The sequence below is a fragment of the Delphinapterus leucas genome, chromosome 1 (assembly GCF_059928025.1).
Source record: "Delphinapterus leucas isolate spDelLeu-1000000601 "Yukka" chromosome 1, BTC_Dleu_Yukka2, whole genome shotgun sequence".
Classification (NCBI taxonomy): Eukaryota; Metazoa; Chordata; class Mammalia; order Artiodactyla; family Monodontidae; genus Delphinapterus; species Delphinapterus leucas.
Window position 1 is genome coordinate 161,693,920 of NC_143129.1, and position 15,209 is coordinate 161,709,128.

General features: G+C 38.9%; 1 protein-coding gene across 11 annotated transcripts in view; it reads right to left on the reverse strand.

The window, feature by feature from the left end:
* Positions 1-15,209, reverse strand: part of AGO3 (argonaute RISC catalytic component 3) — a 126,826-nt gene that overhangs the window by 15,147 nt on the left and 96,470 nt on the right. For all 11 annotated transcript variants that reach the window (XM_022575218.3, XM_089896116.1, XM_089896102.1 and 8 more), the window contains 3 exons: positions 13,078-13,272; positions 12,611-12,745; positions 10,132-10,233 (listed from right to left, as the gene is read on the reverse strand). In XM_022575218.3, the coding sequence (XP_022430926.1) occupies positions 10,132-10,233; positions 12,611-12,745; positions 13,078-13,272 (432 nt within the window). The remainder of the gene's footprint in view (positions 1-10,131; positions 10,234-12,610; positions 12,746-13,077; positions 13,273-15,209) is intronic.

The following is a 15,209-nucleotide window of genomic DNA, read 5'->3' on the forward strand; positions in this document are numbered from 1 at the left end:
AGGAGAGGTTTTGGGTGTGATAAGACTGGGGGTTTTATAAAAGTAACATCAGCAGTAATATGGAGGATGCGTTAGAAACAGAATCATGATGAAGCAAAAAATAGAAAATCTGAACAGACCTATTACTAGTGATTGAATCAGTAATCAAAAGCTTCCCAACAAATAAAAGTCCAGGACCAGACAGCTTTACTGGTGAATTTTACCAAACATTCAAAGAAGAATTAATACCAATCCTTCTCAAACTTCCAAAAAATAGAAGAGGAGGGAACTCTTCCAAACTCATTTTACAAGGCTAGCATTACCTTGCTACCAAAACCAGACAAGGATGCCTCAAGAAAAGAATTACAGGCCGATACCCCTAATGAACATAGATGCAAAAATCCTCGACAAAATATTAGCAAACCAACTTCAACAACACATTAAAAGGATCATAAACCATGATTAAGGGGGATTTATTCTAGGATGTAAGGGTGGGTCAACATCTGCAAACCAATCAATGTGAGACACCCCATTAACAAAATGAAGGACAAAAATCATATGACCATCTCAACAGAGGCAGAAAAAGCATCTGAGTATTTATAATAAAGACTGTCAACAATGTGGGTACAGAGGGAACGTACTTCAACATAACAAAGGCCATATATGACAAGCCCACAGCTAACATCATACTCAATCATACTCTAAGATCAGGAACAAGACAAAGATGCCCACTCTCACCACTTTTATTTAACATAGTTATTGAAAGTCCTAGCCAGTGAAATCAGCCAAGAAAAAGAAGTAAAATATTATACAGATCTTCGTTGACTTACGATGGGGTTATGTTCCAATAAACCCATTTTAAGTTGAAGATATCCTAAGTCAAAATGCATTTAATATACCTAACCTACCGAACCTCACAGCTTAGCCTAGCCTAACTCAAACGTGTTCAGAACACTTATGTTAGCCAATAGTTGGGCAAAATCATCTAACACAAAGCTTATTTTACAATAAAGTGTTAAATACCTCATGTAATTTATTGAATACTGTACTGAAAGTGAAAAACAGAATGGCTATATGGGTGCAGAATGGTTGTAAGTATATCAGTTTTTTACCCTTGTGATCATGTGACTGCTTGGCAGCTGTGGCTTGCTGCTGCTGCCCAGCATCATGAGAGTATTGTACTGTACAACACTAGCTGGGGAAAAGATCAAAATTCAAAATTTGAAGTACAGTTTCTACTGAATGCATATCACTTTTGCACCACTGTAAAGTCAAAAAATAGTCAAACTATCATATGTTGGGGACTGTATATTATAAAGCTATACTAATTAAACAGTATGGTAAAAACAGGCACATAGATAGGTCAGTGGACCAGAATAGAGCCCAGAAATAAACCATGCATATATGATCAATTAATTTATGACAAAGGAGGCAAGAACTTACAATGGGGAGAGGACAGTCTCTTCAATAAATGGGGTTGGGAAAACTGGAGAGCCACATGCAAAGAATGAAAATGGAGCGCTATCTTATACCATACACTATACACTAAAATTAACTCAAAATGGTTTAAAGACTTAAATGTAAGACCTGAAACCATAAAACTCCTGAAAGAAAACATAGGCAATGAGCTCCTGACATAGGTCTTGGTGATGATTTTTTCTGATCTGACACCAAAAGCAAAAGCAACAAAACCAAAAATAAACAAGTAGGACTACACCAAATTAAAAAGCTTCTGCACAGCAAAGGAAGCCATCAGGAAAACAAAAAGGCAACCTACTAAATGGGAGAAAATATTTGCAAATCATGTATCTGATAAGGGGTTAATATCCAAAATATATCAAGAATTCATAAAATTCATAGCAAAAGAAAAAAATCCAGTTGAAAAACGGGCAGATCTGAATAGACATTTTTCCAAAGAAGACATACAGATGGTCAACAGGCACATGAAAAAAATGTTAAACATCATTAATCATCAGGGAAATGCAAATCAAAATCACAACGTGGTATCACCTCATACCTGTTGGAATGGCTATTATCCGAAAGATTAGAAATGACAAGTGTTAGTGATGACAGAAAAGGGAACTTTTTTTTTTTTGAGGGGGGGCACATGGTGGGGCATGCGGGATCTTAGTTCCAGGGATTGAATTTGTGCCCCCTGCGTGGAAACGTGAAAGTCCTAACCACTGGACTGCCAGGGAATTCCCTGGGAACTTTTTAAAAAAAAAATTTATTGTATTGAAGTATAGTTGATTTACAATGTCGTGTTAGTTTTTGGTATACAGCAAAGTGATTCAGTTATACATATATATACATTCTTTTTTATATTTTTTTCCATTATGGTTTATCACAGGATACTAAATATAGTTCCCTGTGCTATACAGTAGGGCCTTGTTGTTTATCCATTCTATATATAATAGTTTGCATCTACTAGTCCCAAACTCCCAATCCATCACCCCTGCCACCCCCAGCAACCACAAGTCTGTTTTCTATGTCTGTGAGTCTGTTCCTGTTTTGTAGATAAGTTCATTTGTGTCATATTTTTGATTCCACATTAAGTGATACCATATGGTATTTGTCTTTCTCTTTCTGACTTACTTGACTTAGTAGGATAATCTCTAGGTCCATCCATGTTGCTGCAAATAACATTATTTCATTCTTTTTTATGGCTGAGTAGTATTCCATTGTAATATATACCACATCTTCTTCATCCATTCATCTGTTGATGGACATTTAGGTTGTATCCATGTCCTGGCTATTGTAAATAGTGCTGCAATGAACACTTGAGTGCATGTATCTTCTTTTGTTAAAAAAAATATTTATTGGGCTTCCCTGGTGGTGCAGTGGTTGAGAGTCTGCCTGCCGATGCAGGGGACACGGGTTCGTGCCCTGGTCTGGGAAGATCCCACATGCCACGGAGCAGCTAGGCCCGTGAGCCATGGCCGCTGAACCTGGGCGTCCAGAGCCTGTGCTCCGCAACGGGAGAGACCACAGCAGTGAGAGGCCCGCGTACTGCAAAAATAAATTTTAAAAAAAATTATTTATTTAATTTATTTATTTTCTCTACTTTTTTGGCTGTGTCGGGTCTTAGTTGAAGCATGCGGGATCTTTTGTTGCAGCGTGCGGGTTTTCTCTCTCTAGTTGTGGCACACGGGCTTCTCTCTAGTTGTGGTATGCTGGTTTTTCTTTCTCTAGTTGTGGTGCACAGGCTCCAGAGTGCATGGGCTCTGTAGTTTGTGGCATGCAGCCTCTCTCATTAGGTGTGAGAGCTCAATAGTTGGGTGCACAGGCTTAGTTGCCCTGCGGCATGTGGGATCTTAGTTCCCCGACCAGGGATCGAACCCATGTCCCCTGCATTGGAAAGCAGATTCTTTACCACTGTACCACCAGGGAAGTCCCTCATGTACCTTTTTTTTTTTTTTTTTTTACTAAATTCCCTCACTTCCTTTCCTTCTTTTTAAAAAATTTATCTATCTACCTATCTATCTATCTATCTGTCTGTCTGTCTGTCTATCTTTGGCTGCTTTGGGTCTTTGTTGCTGTGTGTGGGCTTTCTTTAGTTGCGGTGAGCAGGGGCTACTCTTTGTTGCGGTGCACGTGCTTCTCGTGGTGGCTTCTCTTGTTGCGGATCACGGGCTCTAGGCACGCGGGCTTCAGTAGTTGTGGCTCACAGGCTCTAGAGCGCAGGCTCAGTAGTTGTGGCACACGGGCCTAGTTGCTCTGCGGCATGTGGGATCTTCCCAGACCAGGGCTCGAATCCGTGTTCCCTGCATTGGCACGTGGATTCTTAACCACTGCACCACCAGGGAAGCCCCCCACATGTATCTTTTGTATTTATAGTTTTCTCTGGGTATATGCCCAAGAGTGGGACTGCAGGATCATATGGCAACTCTATTTTCATTATTATTTTTTTAATTAATTAATTAACTAATTAATTAATTATGGCTGCATTGGGTCTTCATTGCTGCATGCAGGCTTTCTCTAGATGTGGTGAGCAGGGCTACTCTTCGTTGCTGTGCGAGGGCTTCTCATTGCGGTGGTATCTCTTGCTGTGGAGCATGGGCTCTAGGCGTGCAGGCTTCAGTAGTTGTGGCACGTGGGCTCAGTAGTTGTGGCTCGCAGGCTCTAGAATGCAGGCTTGGTAGTTGTGGTGCATGGGCTTAGTTGCTCCGCGGAATGTGGGATCTCCCGGACCAGGGCTAGAACCCATGTCCCCTGCATTGGCAGGCAGATTCTTAACCACTGCACCACCAGGGAAGTCTTGGCAACTCTATTTTTAGTTTTTTGAGGAACCTCCATACTGTTTTCCATAGTGGCTGCACCAGTTTACTTTCCCACCAACAACGCATAAGAGTTCTCTTTTGAACCCTCCTACACCGTTGGTGAGAATGTAAATTGGTGCAGTCACTATGGAAAACAGTTTGGAGGTTCCTCAAAAAATTAAAAACAGAAATACCATATGATCTACCAGTTCCACTTATGGGTATTTATCTGAAGAAAACAAAAACACTAATTCAAAAAGTATGCATCACTATGTTCATTGCAGCAATATTTGCAATAGCTAAGATATGGAAACAACCTAAGTGTCCATCGATGGATAAATAGATAAAGAAATTGTGATATATATATATATGGACATTATGCTAAGTAAAATAAGTCAGACAGAGAAAGACAAATGCCATATATCTGGAATCAAAATGAATGAATGAAAAATAATTTAAAAAGCATGGTCAAAGATACAAAGAACAGATTGGTGGTTGCCAGAGGCAGGGGTGGGAGAAATGGGTGAACTGTTTTTGTTTTTACTTTAAATAAACACCACCACCACCACCCCCATGAAAAAAAAAAAAAGAAAACAGGAAGAGACTAAAAGCAAGGGGAGCAATTAGGAGGCTGCTGCACTAGTGCTGGTATGAGATGATGAATGTATGAAGTATGAAAATGGCAGTGGTAAAGGAGAAAAGAGACAGGTTAGCTCATACGTTAGCAAATATTTATCGTTTTTCAGACACTGTGCAAGATTTTGGGGATAAAGTTCAAATTACTACCAAATACTACCTCCTCCCAGGGAAGTCCGGATCTTAGCTGTTTTAATTAATCTAATGAGAACAGACTAAATGAGGGCACCCAGGATAGGAAAGTAATAATGAGAACTTGAACTAAGCAGGGGAGGTGAGGATAAGAATAAGAGATAGGGGCTTCCCTGGTGGCACAGTGGTTAAGAATCCGCTTGCCAATGCAGGGGGCATGGGTTCGAGCCCTGGTCCGGGAAGATCCCACATGCCACGGAGCAACTAAGCCTGTGCGCCACAACTACTGAGGCTACGCACTAGAGCCCGTGAGCCACAACTATTGAGCCCGCGCACCTAGAGCCCACGCTGCACAACAAGAGAAGCCATGACAATGAGAAGTCCGTGCACTGCAACAAAGAGTAGCCCCCGCTCGCCACAAGTAGAGAAAGCCCACGCACAGCAACGAAGACCCAACACAGCCAAAAAAGAAAAAAAAGAATAAGAGATAGGTCTTAGACTAAGAAGATAGATTCTGTAGAGTTCAGGGATTCCATTAGATAAGGGTGGCAGGTGAGAGGGTACAATCAAAAATAACTTCAAGATCTGGAAATCCGGAGAAAAGTTGTATCTGTAAAAAGAGATTTCAAAGTCATAAATATTACTTGAACTTAATTTTTTTTTCTTTTTGGCTGTGCTGCACAGCCTGCAGGATCTTAGTTCCCTGACCAGGGACTGAACCCAGGCCCACGGCAGTAAAAGAGCTGAGTCCTAACCACTGGACCGCCAGGGAATTCCCTGAACTTAAAATTTTAAAAGGTGGGTGGGGGCTTCCCTGATGGAGCAGTGGTTGAGAGTCTGCCTGCCGATGCAGGGGACATGGGTTCGTGCCCCGGTCTGGGAGGATCCCACGTGCCGCAGAGCGGCTGGGCCCGTGAGCCATGGCCGCTGAGCCTGCCAGTGCGTCCGGAGCCTGTGCTCCGCAATGGGAGAGACCACAACAGTGAGAGGCCACGTACCGCAAAAAAAAAAAAAAAAAAAAGGTGGGTGGAAGAAGAACGAAACCTAGAAAAAACAGAAGGGTAAGACGACAGGTAGGATAAAATGTGTAGTGGAAGCCAAATGGTAGACGGTTTTGATGAGTGCATGATTATAACAGAGTCAGAAGTTACAGAGATCAAGGAGCAATAACGGTGGGGCAGAAGGCAGTTTGCTGTAAGTTGAAGAGGAAATAAGTGTAGTCTTTTTTGTTCTTAATGTAAACCTTTTATAGAAGTAAAGATATAGAGAGAAAAATTCATGTACCATACATGTAGACTGATGAATTTTTCACAAAGAGAATATACCCATGAAACCAGCACCCAAATCAAGAAACTAAACGTTAACTGCAACCACAAAGCCCCTTTGTGCCCTCTCAGGGTCACTACCCTACCTGCCACCCTGCTGCCTGTAACCTGACTTTTAACATCATAGATTAGTTTTGCTTGTTTTTGAAGTTTATAATGTATGTACCCTTTGGGTCTAGCTTCTTTGATTTGACATTGTGAAATTCATACATACTGTTGTATCATTCTTACTGTTGTATAAATCACATTTGTATAGTTATTTATCCAATCTGCTGATCATGGGCATTTGAACTGTTTGTACTGATAGTTTTTGTATTGACCATTATGACCAGTGCTGCTATGAATAGTAACGTACTATCTTTTGGTGAACATAGATATGCATTTCTGTTGGCTATCTTGGAGTGGAAATCCTGGTCATAGAGCATACATATATTTAAGTTTAGTAGATAATGCCAGCCAATTTTAAAAAACGTTCACATTAATTTACACACCTACCAGGAGAGTATAAGAGTTCCAGTTGCTCTATATCCTTAATACTGTTTGTCTTTTAAAATTTTAGCCATTTTGGTGAGTGTGTTTAGGCTATCCTTTTAACAACAGTTTGGTGACAAATGGTAGAAAGACAGTACCTTAAAGGAGAACAGCAGGAGCAAGGAACTGTACTTTAGGACGGGGATAACTATAAGCTAAGGGAATGGAATCAGAAGCTTAAAGGAGACTGAAGATATACGAAAGAGGGTAACTGGTGAACTAATGCCAACTTAAGGCAGGCAAGGGCGAATGAGAACAGTTCTACAGGTTGACCCTTTTTCCTGTGGGAAAGGAGGGAAGAAAGTAGGCATGACTGACAATGTAATTTCTTAGTGAGAAAAAAGGAAGGGGTCATGTGCTGAGTGTTGGGGCAAAAGACCAAGTTAGGAACCCAAAGAAAATGGTAGAGAGAGCTAATTAAAGTGGAGTCAAAGGAATGTTAACTCACAGTGAAGGACATCTTCGAAGTTTGGGAGATTCATATTAGGAAGTTATAATTTAGGACGCCGCCCACTCCTCAACAGGTACATTTATGTCTTCAGAAGAATTTCCTTTGGTAGGTCAGAGGGGTCACATGCTCCACCCGGTTAATGTGTTTCTAACAGTATGGTAAGTAGGATTTTTTTTTCCCTGCTGTCCTAGAATTTCAACTAAGGTCCAAAGCAGGGGACTAAAGGTGCTAAGCATCTTACATTCTAAAGAGCTACCAACCTTTGGAATCAGCTACCCTCCCTCAAGGGCTCACCGAGAGGAGACAGTTCAGGACAGGTCTTACCATCAAATCCCGGGCTCTGGCCTCTTCTCACCTTACCCCTATCCTCTCAATATAGGAAGAGATTGAGAGTTTTGTGAAAATACAGAATTTCAGTTGTGAGGAAAGGCACTCTCTCTCCCCTAAAGACATGTAAGGGGCACTCCAAGAGAATGAGTTGTAAAGATGAGAGCCTGTTAGAAAGGGAGAGACTATCCCATCTCATTCCCCAACTGGATTATTCCTGAGTTCAGAGTCCATAGGCCCACTCTCCCAACTCCATACAGCTAGAGCGATGAGAGCTCTTGGAAGCAGTTCTGCGAATCTAAAAAAATGAAGTTGAGTAGAGAAGGAGGGGCCATGGAGCCATGCAATGCGATATCTAACCTAAAGAAGGGGCTGGGGTCTATACCACAGATGGGGCTAAAGAAGGACACTGCTGCCCTTTGAGGGTTCTCAGCTCCATGGAGGCTAAGGGATTAGAAAGAATCAGAATGGACTAGAGAAAGACTTGTGTCATCTCCCCACTACTGACATTCTGGCAGTCAGCGGTACCAGATGAATTAGAGTCCTAGAAGGAGGAGGGGAAGGAGGTATCTCAGAGGCAGGCCATGGTCTCCTCCCCTACTCAAAACACTGGGACCAAAGCTCTAGAGCCTGTCTTGGGCAGGTGGAGGGTAGAAGGGAAAAGCCAAGCTTTAATTTTATTTGTAAATTTAAGTTTTAAAAATGAATGGGAATTTTATCTCAAAATAAAATGGGGAGGGGAGGAAATGGAACTAAGCTGTAAACACCAGTATGACCAACATAAATGTCAAGAAGTTACGGAATTTGGCCAAAATGTTGTTAAAGGATCTGTTGTTCACTGGTAAAGTTAAAAGTAGTGATACAAAAATATTATCTCATACTGGTTAGGAATGAGTCGATTTTAATTTTAGCTGTTAAAAAATAAGACTCCTCCTTTTGATCTCAGAGAAGTTAGAAAAGTCTAATAAAGCTGGGAAGACATGTAAAGAACGGTCTTTGGGGACTTCCCTGGTGGCACAGTGGTTAAGAATCTGCCTGCCAATGCAGGGGACATGGGTTCAATCCCCAGTTTGGGAAGATCCCACATGCCGTGGAGCAACTAAGCCTGTGTGCCACAACTACTGAGCCCGTGTGCCACAACTACTGAGCCCATGCGCTGCAACTACTGAAGCTCGTGCACTCTAGGGCCCATGTGCTGCAACTACTGAGCTTGCATGCTGCAACTACTGAAGCCTGCACGCCTAGAGGCTGTGCTCTGCAACAAGAGAAGCCATGGCAATGAGAAGCCCGTACACTGCAAGGAAGAGTAGCCCTCACTCACTGCAACTAGAGAAAGCCCAGAAAGTCCCTGTGAAATATTCCTGGTTATTTGCTGACTAGAGCAAAGTTTCAATTTGGTGTCCTCCCAAAATATTGGTCCCTAAAGTTTCTGGTTAAATACATTGGAGAAATAGTCCTGTCTTGAAAATTCATAACAACCATTTGCATATCAATGGTATCCAAAAGTTCTAGAGTAAAAAAACAATCTGTTTGACCAGCATTTCTAAAATTTATGTGAATAGAGAACCTTTTTTCCCCCTCCATTATATTAACTAAAAAGTCATAGCAGTAGGGTTCCTTGGGATACATGGAGAGAAACTTAAGGTTAAAATATGTACTCGAATGATAATAGATTTTATCTCAGAAGGTACTTTTAACTTTGTTTTGCTGACTGTTACCACCCACCATGAAAATGTACCACATTGACTGTAAACAGAAGCAGTTATAAGAACATATATAAATGAGTAGGACAATAATTTTAAAGCCCTAAGAGTGAAACTGGGGTTAGTGTATGTGGGACATATAAAGCTTTAAGAGTCAGATATACAGTTAGGTACATCTTCCTGAAATTTCTATTTTAATCAATGGCAAGTAAACTAAAATAGTTCCGGGCTACATTCTCTCAGGTATCCTGCGAATGTGGATTCACACTCTGTTGCTGGGAAGTTGGAGAAGCTCTGAATTACAGCTTATGTTTTACTAAGTATAGCTAACAAATTAACAAAAAGATTTTCTGAAAAATAAGAAAAGACTTAGAATTATTTAACTGAAACTCAAAGCTGTAATTCTACAACTAAACTCTCTCACGTGCTCAACATCTGCCAGTGAGTGTCAGAGTTTTCTATGAAGTATTTTATTATCAAAAGGAATACATCAAAGGAACAATCAGGTATTTTAGAGTTTTTTGAAGTTTTGCATTAAATTAAGGACATAGTTTAGGGAGATGCCTTCTATTAAAACACTTATATTCTGGTACTTTCGTAGAAATAAGTCCCTCTCAAGGTGAGAAAGGGGATATGATTTAGTTACTGAAAGTTTCATTCTAATTTCACGTGGAAACAATCTGACGTGTAGAGAAGAATATTTCTTTCTCTCTTTTCTGAGATTTAAAAAATATGCCTAAGAACAGAAGTTCCTGAATAAAAACATTTCACCCAAAGTATAGGCTTACCTGTATTCCAGCATGGCTACAGAGGTAAAAATCAAACTCATATGGGTGTGTAATGTCTGTATCAACTGTTGTTCCGGCTGGGATATTGCCACTTCTTCCGACCTAGATTGTTCGGTCAAAGTTTAAACAAACAAGACAAAGGTAAAGAATGTGTCTGAAAGCACTTTTAAAAAGATATAAATACATAGGCTGATTCCATGTTTCACTATTTTCGGCTTGAAATATTACTTAAGCAGGCATTAAGAGCAGACCTTATTCTAGTCCTAGTTCCTATTCTTAAATGTTGCTGAAAGTGAAAGCTGATAACAAAGTTATGAGTTTCTACTGATGCTTAGCTGGTAGTTGATCGTAATACGGGTAGAAAACTTAAAAATTTTTTTAAAAAAAAGTTACGTTAAGTGCTCCAATTTATGATGTCTGTGCAGAGCAGGTACTCTTGAATGTGCAGTTTTATGAAAATTAGCATTTTTCTCAGAGAACCCTATATTTTTAGAGGGAAAGAATGCTGACCACAGCATCAACTACAGTCACCATTTGTTAACCATTTATATGCCAGGTACTTTACATACCTTATTTCTAATCCTCATAATCCTGCAAGTTAGGTATTATTCCCATTTGTCTGGGGGGAATCTACAGCTCAGGAATACAAAATAACTCACCCAATAGCATACAATAAAGGGCAGAACTGAGAGTCAAACATGGAAATGACTGCAAAGGCCCTATTTCTTTTATTTTATATTTGCAGTTTCAACATCTTGTAAGAAAACAGACACCATGATTTTCTCTGAGTAATACATGATGTAAATGAAAAAGTTCGAAACTCCTGATAATGAAAGTCTCCTAATAAAACACTTTAAATGCATATACATACTTACCTCTACCTCCTTATCCCTAACATATTTAAAATCATTAATTGTAAGTCGAGGTTTACAAGGCTAACAAATCAGAGACTCTTTTACTGACTCAGACATTATTTCTGCTGTGTGAGGGACTGTTACCAGGTGGTGGCTGGAGTTATATCTGTGTGGACCAACCAGCTAGCTTCACCAAATCACAAAATAAAGAAAACAGTTCATAAACTACTAAGTTATGCCTATTCTTAACACACAAATCTCCTAATTAATATACATTTAAAAGTTTTATTCTCTTTAGAGAGGCGGCAGAATGCCTGGGTTCATATCAGAGCTCCACCAGTTTCTAGTCATGAAATCTAGGGCACAGTATTTTCCTCTCTGTGCCTATTTCCTCATTTATAATTATCTCTCATCTATTATGATTAGTAGATTTAGAGCAAAGATGAAAGAGAAGCAAACAAATGAAGGAAAGGCACAATTAAACATCAGTTGCAAGAAATCATTAAATCTAACTTAGGTTTTCCTGATCTAACTTTTGAAGAAACCTTTGGTTTTCTAGGTACAGAAATGTAATTTGGGGCACAGGCCTTTAAAAACATGGAGGCCAAAATAAAACTATCATTACTGCTATTAGAGATGTGGTATAGGACAGTGATTAAGAATACTCTGGAGCCAGATTGCCTATTTTGAGTCCTAGCTCTACCAATTTAACCTCCATGTGCCACAGTTTCCTACTGTGAAAAATGGGGATAATAATAATAAGTACTTCAGAGTGTTGTTTGTGAGGGTTAAATGAGTTAAATTTATAAAAAATATCCAGAACAGTGCCTGCCATTATGCCCTCTTTTTCTCTATCACTACCACCATTACCACCACTCTACAACTAGGTAACCTCCACTGAGTGCTTAGCATGTGCCTAAGCACCGTTCTAAGTACATTACACATTTTAATTTAAAAAAAAAACCCTTTCAAAAACCCAAATAAGGCAAATATTAATATTATCCAAACCTTGCTCAGAAAGAAACCGGCACAGAGATGTTAAGTTACTTGCCCAAAGCTACACACCAGTGTAATCAAAGACCAAATATGTACCAAAGACAAGACACACTCCTTTCTTTTTCAGTCTTTTCTATTGATCCCCTTTCCCAAGGGGACACTGACCCTTGTACTCCTCAGATTTCTCTGCTCTAAGGTTTACAGGATGGGGGCAGAGCACTGAAAATGAAAGTTAGTTTGCATGAATTTTCACTAATCACTCTAGAATGTCCCTAGCTTGTAAAATTAATTTTAATTTTTACAAGATATTTAAAAAATAGAACATACCTTTTTTATTCTGAACATTTAAGGAAAATATGAATAAAAAGAACAATTTTAAAACTATGAGTTTCTTCACAACAACAAAAAAGTATAATGGGATTTTGAACATTTGGAGTGTTACTAGAAATTCTAGAAAGTTAAAAATTAACTTATTTTGATGCTCCTATACTCATAATCAATCTGCTTTGCTGTAACCTACTACTATATATCAGAAACTCTGCTGTTGGCAGAGAGCCTTTGTTAAGTGCTCTATGAACTATGTTAGATAACCTTTGCTTATAATAGTATTACAATAAATGTAAGATTACCCTTTCAGTCCTATCAGCACAAAATAATCGAGTGTGATGTCTCTTCTGAACTACAATGTAAGTTATTCCAGGTTGATAGTCTTTCTCCAAACTGATGCAGGCTTCTCGAATTGCTAGTAGTTCATAATATAATACCTAGAGAAGATGAAATGGAAAGATTTGATCTAGTCAGTTGTTCTCCTATACATACTTCAAAGTAAGACAATGATTTAGACTTAGAATTTCTTAAACTCATCACCTCACAGCTAATTATACTTCTCTATTCCATTTTAACTATTATCAGAGCATGGTCTTAGCGATCAAGGCTTACATATCTAGTAAATATTTTAAAAGGGAAAATCTAAGGAAGTATCAAAATTTGACTTTAGGAACTCTCAATTAAGGCTCCTAACTTCAGAACTAGACACCATATTATAAACACAGTATCTGATTTAACCACAGTATGATGAGAATCCCAGGCAACCAACCTGCCTAAACTGCCCCTCTGAAACACCATCCCGATAAAAGATGATACGAGTAGGTTTGAACCGAGTTGACTTATAAAACTGAATGAGAAGTTCTCGGACCATGGAGGCAAGGTCCTGGATGATCTCCTGTCGGGGTCTCTGAACTCTTACTGTAGCACAGTATCTGCTTGGGTGGGCATCCATACTACCTACAACCTAGGTTGAAAAAAGTAAAGAAAACATAGAAATTAAGGTATTTAAAACTATATGAATATGAATTTTACCATAAAAAAGTTGAAAAAAAAAGGAAAAGGATTTCATTTAAATTTGTATTTTATTATAACCTTAACTATTTATCACAGTTCATTTTGAAAGTAATAAAAATAGATAATTCCAGTGAAGAACAAAATAAAAGACACAGTCTAGGGTCAAAAACTATTTTCCCATAAGTAGGCTGTACTTTATATTTAACAATTTGGCTCTAATTTACAGATGTTGCTGGTAAACCTAAATATTAGTAAGGATAGAAAGACAAAGAGATGTACATAGAGGAAGGAGATAAATAAAAAAGAAGGTCCATTCAAACTCTTGATTTCTCTTTATAGCTCTTACAGTTTAGCAAACTATCCCAGGAGCCATATTCAAGATGACTTTGGCATTACCTTAAGAACTCTTATGCTTCATAAATTTTAAATCTTGGTTTTGAGAGTAGCTATCTTAATTTTTTCTCTCTGTGTCTTAATATTGTTATGTGATTGGAGCAGACGGAACTCTGAAGCATGAACTTATAAGTTCTCCTTGACTGTAGTCACTCATAGATCTACTGAAGCATGATCACTGGAACCAGAATATTTAAAAGTATTCACACATCACTGATCAGAGCCTGGACCAAGAACCAGCTGGTTATTCTACCTCCAGCTTCTCTTTCTTCCAGGGTAGTATCTATAATAAAGTCATGCTTCAAAAATGGACCTCTGCACCTCCATGTTCACTGCAGCATTATTTACACAGCCAAGACGTGGAAACAACCTAAGTGTCCATTGATGGATGAATGAATAAAGAAAATGTGGCATATACATACAATAGAATATCATTTGGCCATAAAAAAGAATGAAATCTTGCCATTTGTGACAACATGAATGAACCCTGAGGGCATTATGTTAAGTGAAATAAGTCAGACAAATACCATATGATGCCACTTATATGTGGAATCTAAAAACAAAAAACAAACAAAAAATCCCAACTGAGTTCACAGATATAGAGAACAGACTGGTGGTTGCCAGAGGGGTGGGGTATGGGTGAAATGGCTCAAAAGGTACAAACTTCCAGATGTAAAATAAATAAGCTATGGGGATGTAACGTACAGCACGGTGACTACAGTTAATACTGTACTGCATATTTGAAAATTGCTAAGAGAGTAAATCTTAAAAGTTCTCAGCACTTGCAATTCAGGGGACGCCAGTTTGATCCCTGGTCAGGGAACTAAGATCCCAACATGCCTTGGGGCAACTAAGCCTAGGTGCCACAACTAGAGAGCCCTCAGGCTGCAACTACAGAGCCCACGCACTCTGAGTCCACGCGCCACCAGGAAAGATCCTGTGTGCCACAACTAAGACCCGGAGCAGCCAAAAAAAAAAAAAAAAAGTTCTCCCCATAAGAAAAAACTTTTGTTAACTATGTATGGTGACAGATGTTAACTAGACTTATTGTAGTGATCATTTCACAATATATATGAATATCAAATTATGTTATACACCTGAAACTAAAATAATGTTATATGTCAATTATATATCAATTAAAACATAAATAAATAAAACCACACTATTTCAAAAGAGTACCTAAATTCCTGTCAGTAATTTAAACATCTTATTAGAAACCAAGATATGGAAAATTCTTACATTTCTCTTCAGTCTTAGGTCAGATTAGAAAATAACCAAGAGTTTTTTAAAAAGTGAGCTACAACTTGTCTACTTCTTTAGGTACATGGAATTGTATCTGCTTTTTTAAATCTTCTCTAAGTAAAAAAAAGAAAAAAAGGAACCTGACCATTTCTTTTTCACTGCTAAAAATAAATCCATACTCCCTCTGATGGCAAAAAAAGCCTTACAAAATCTTACAAGCCTCACAGTCTGCTATACTACATTCCAATTCCC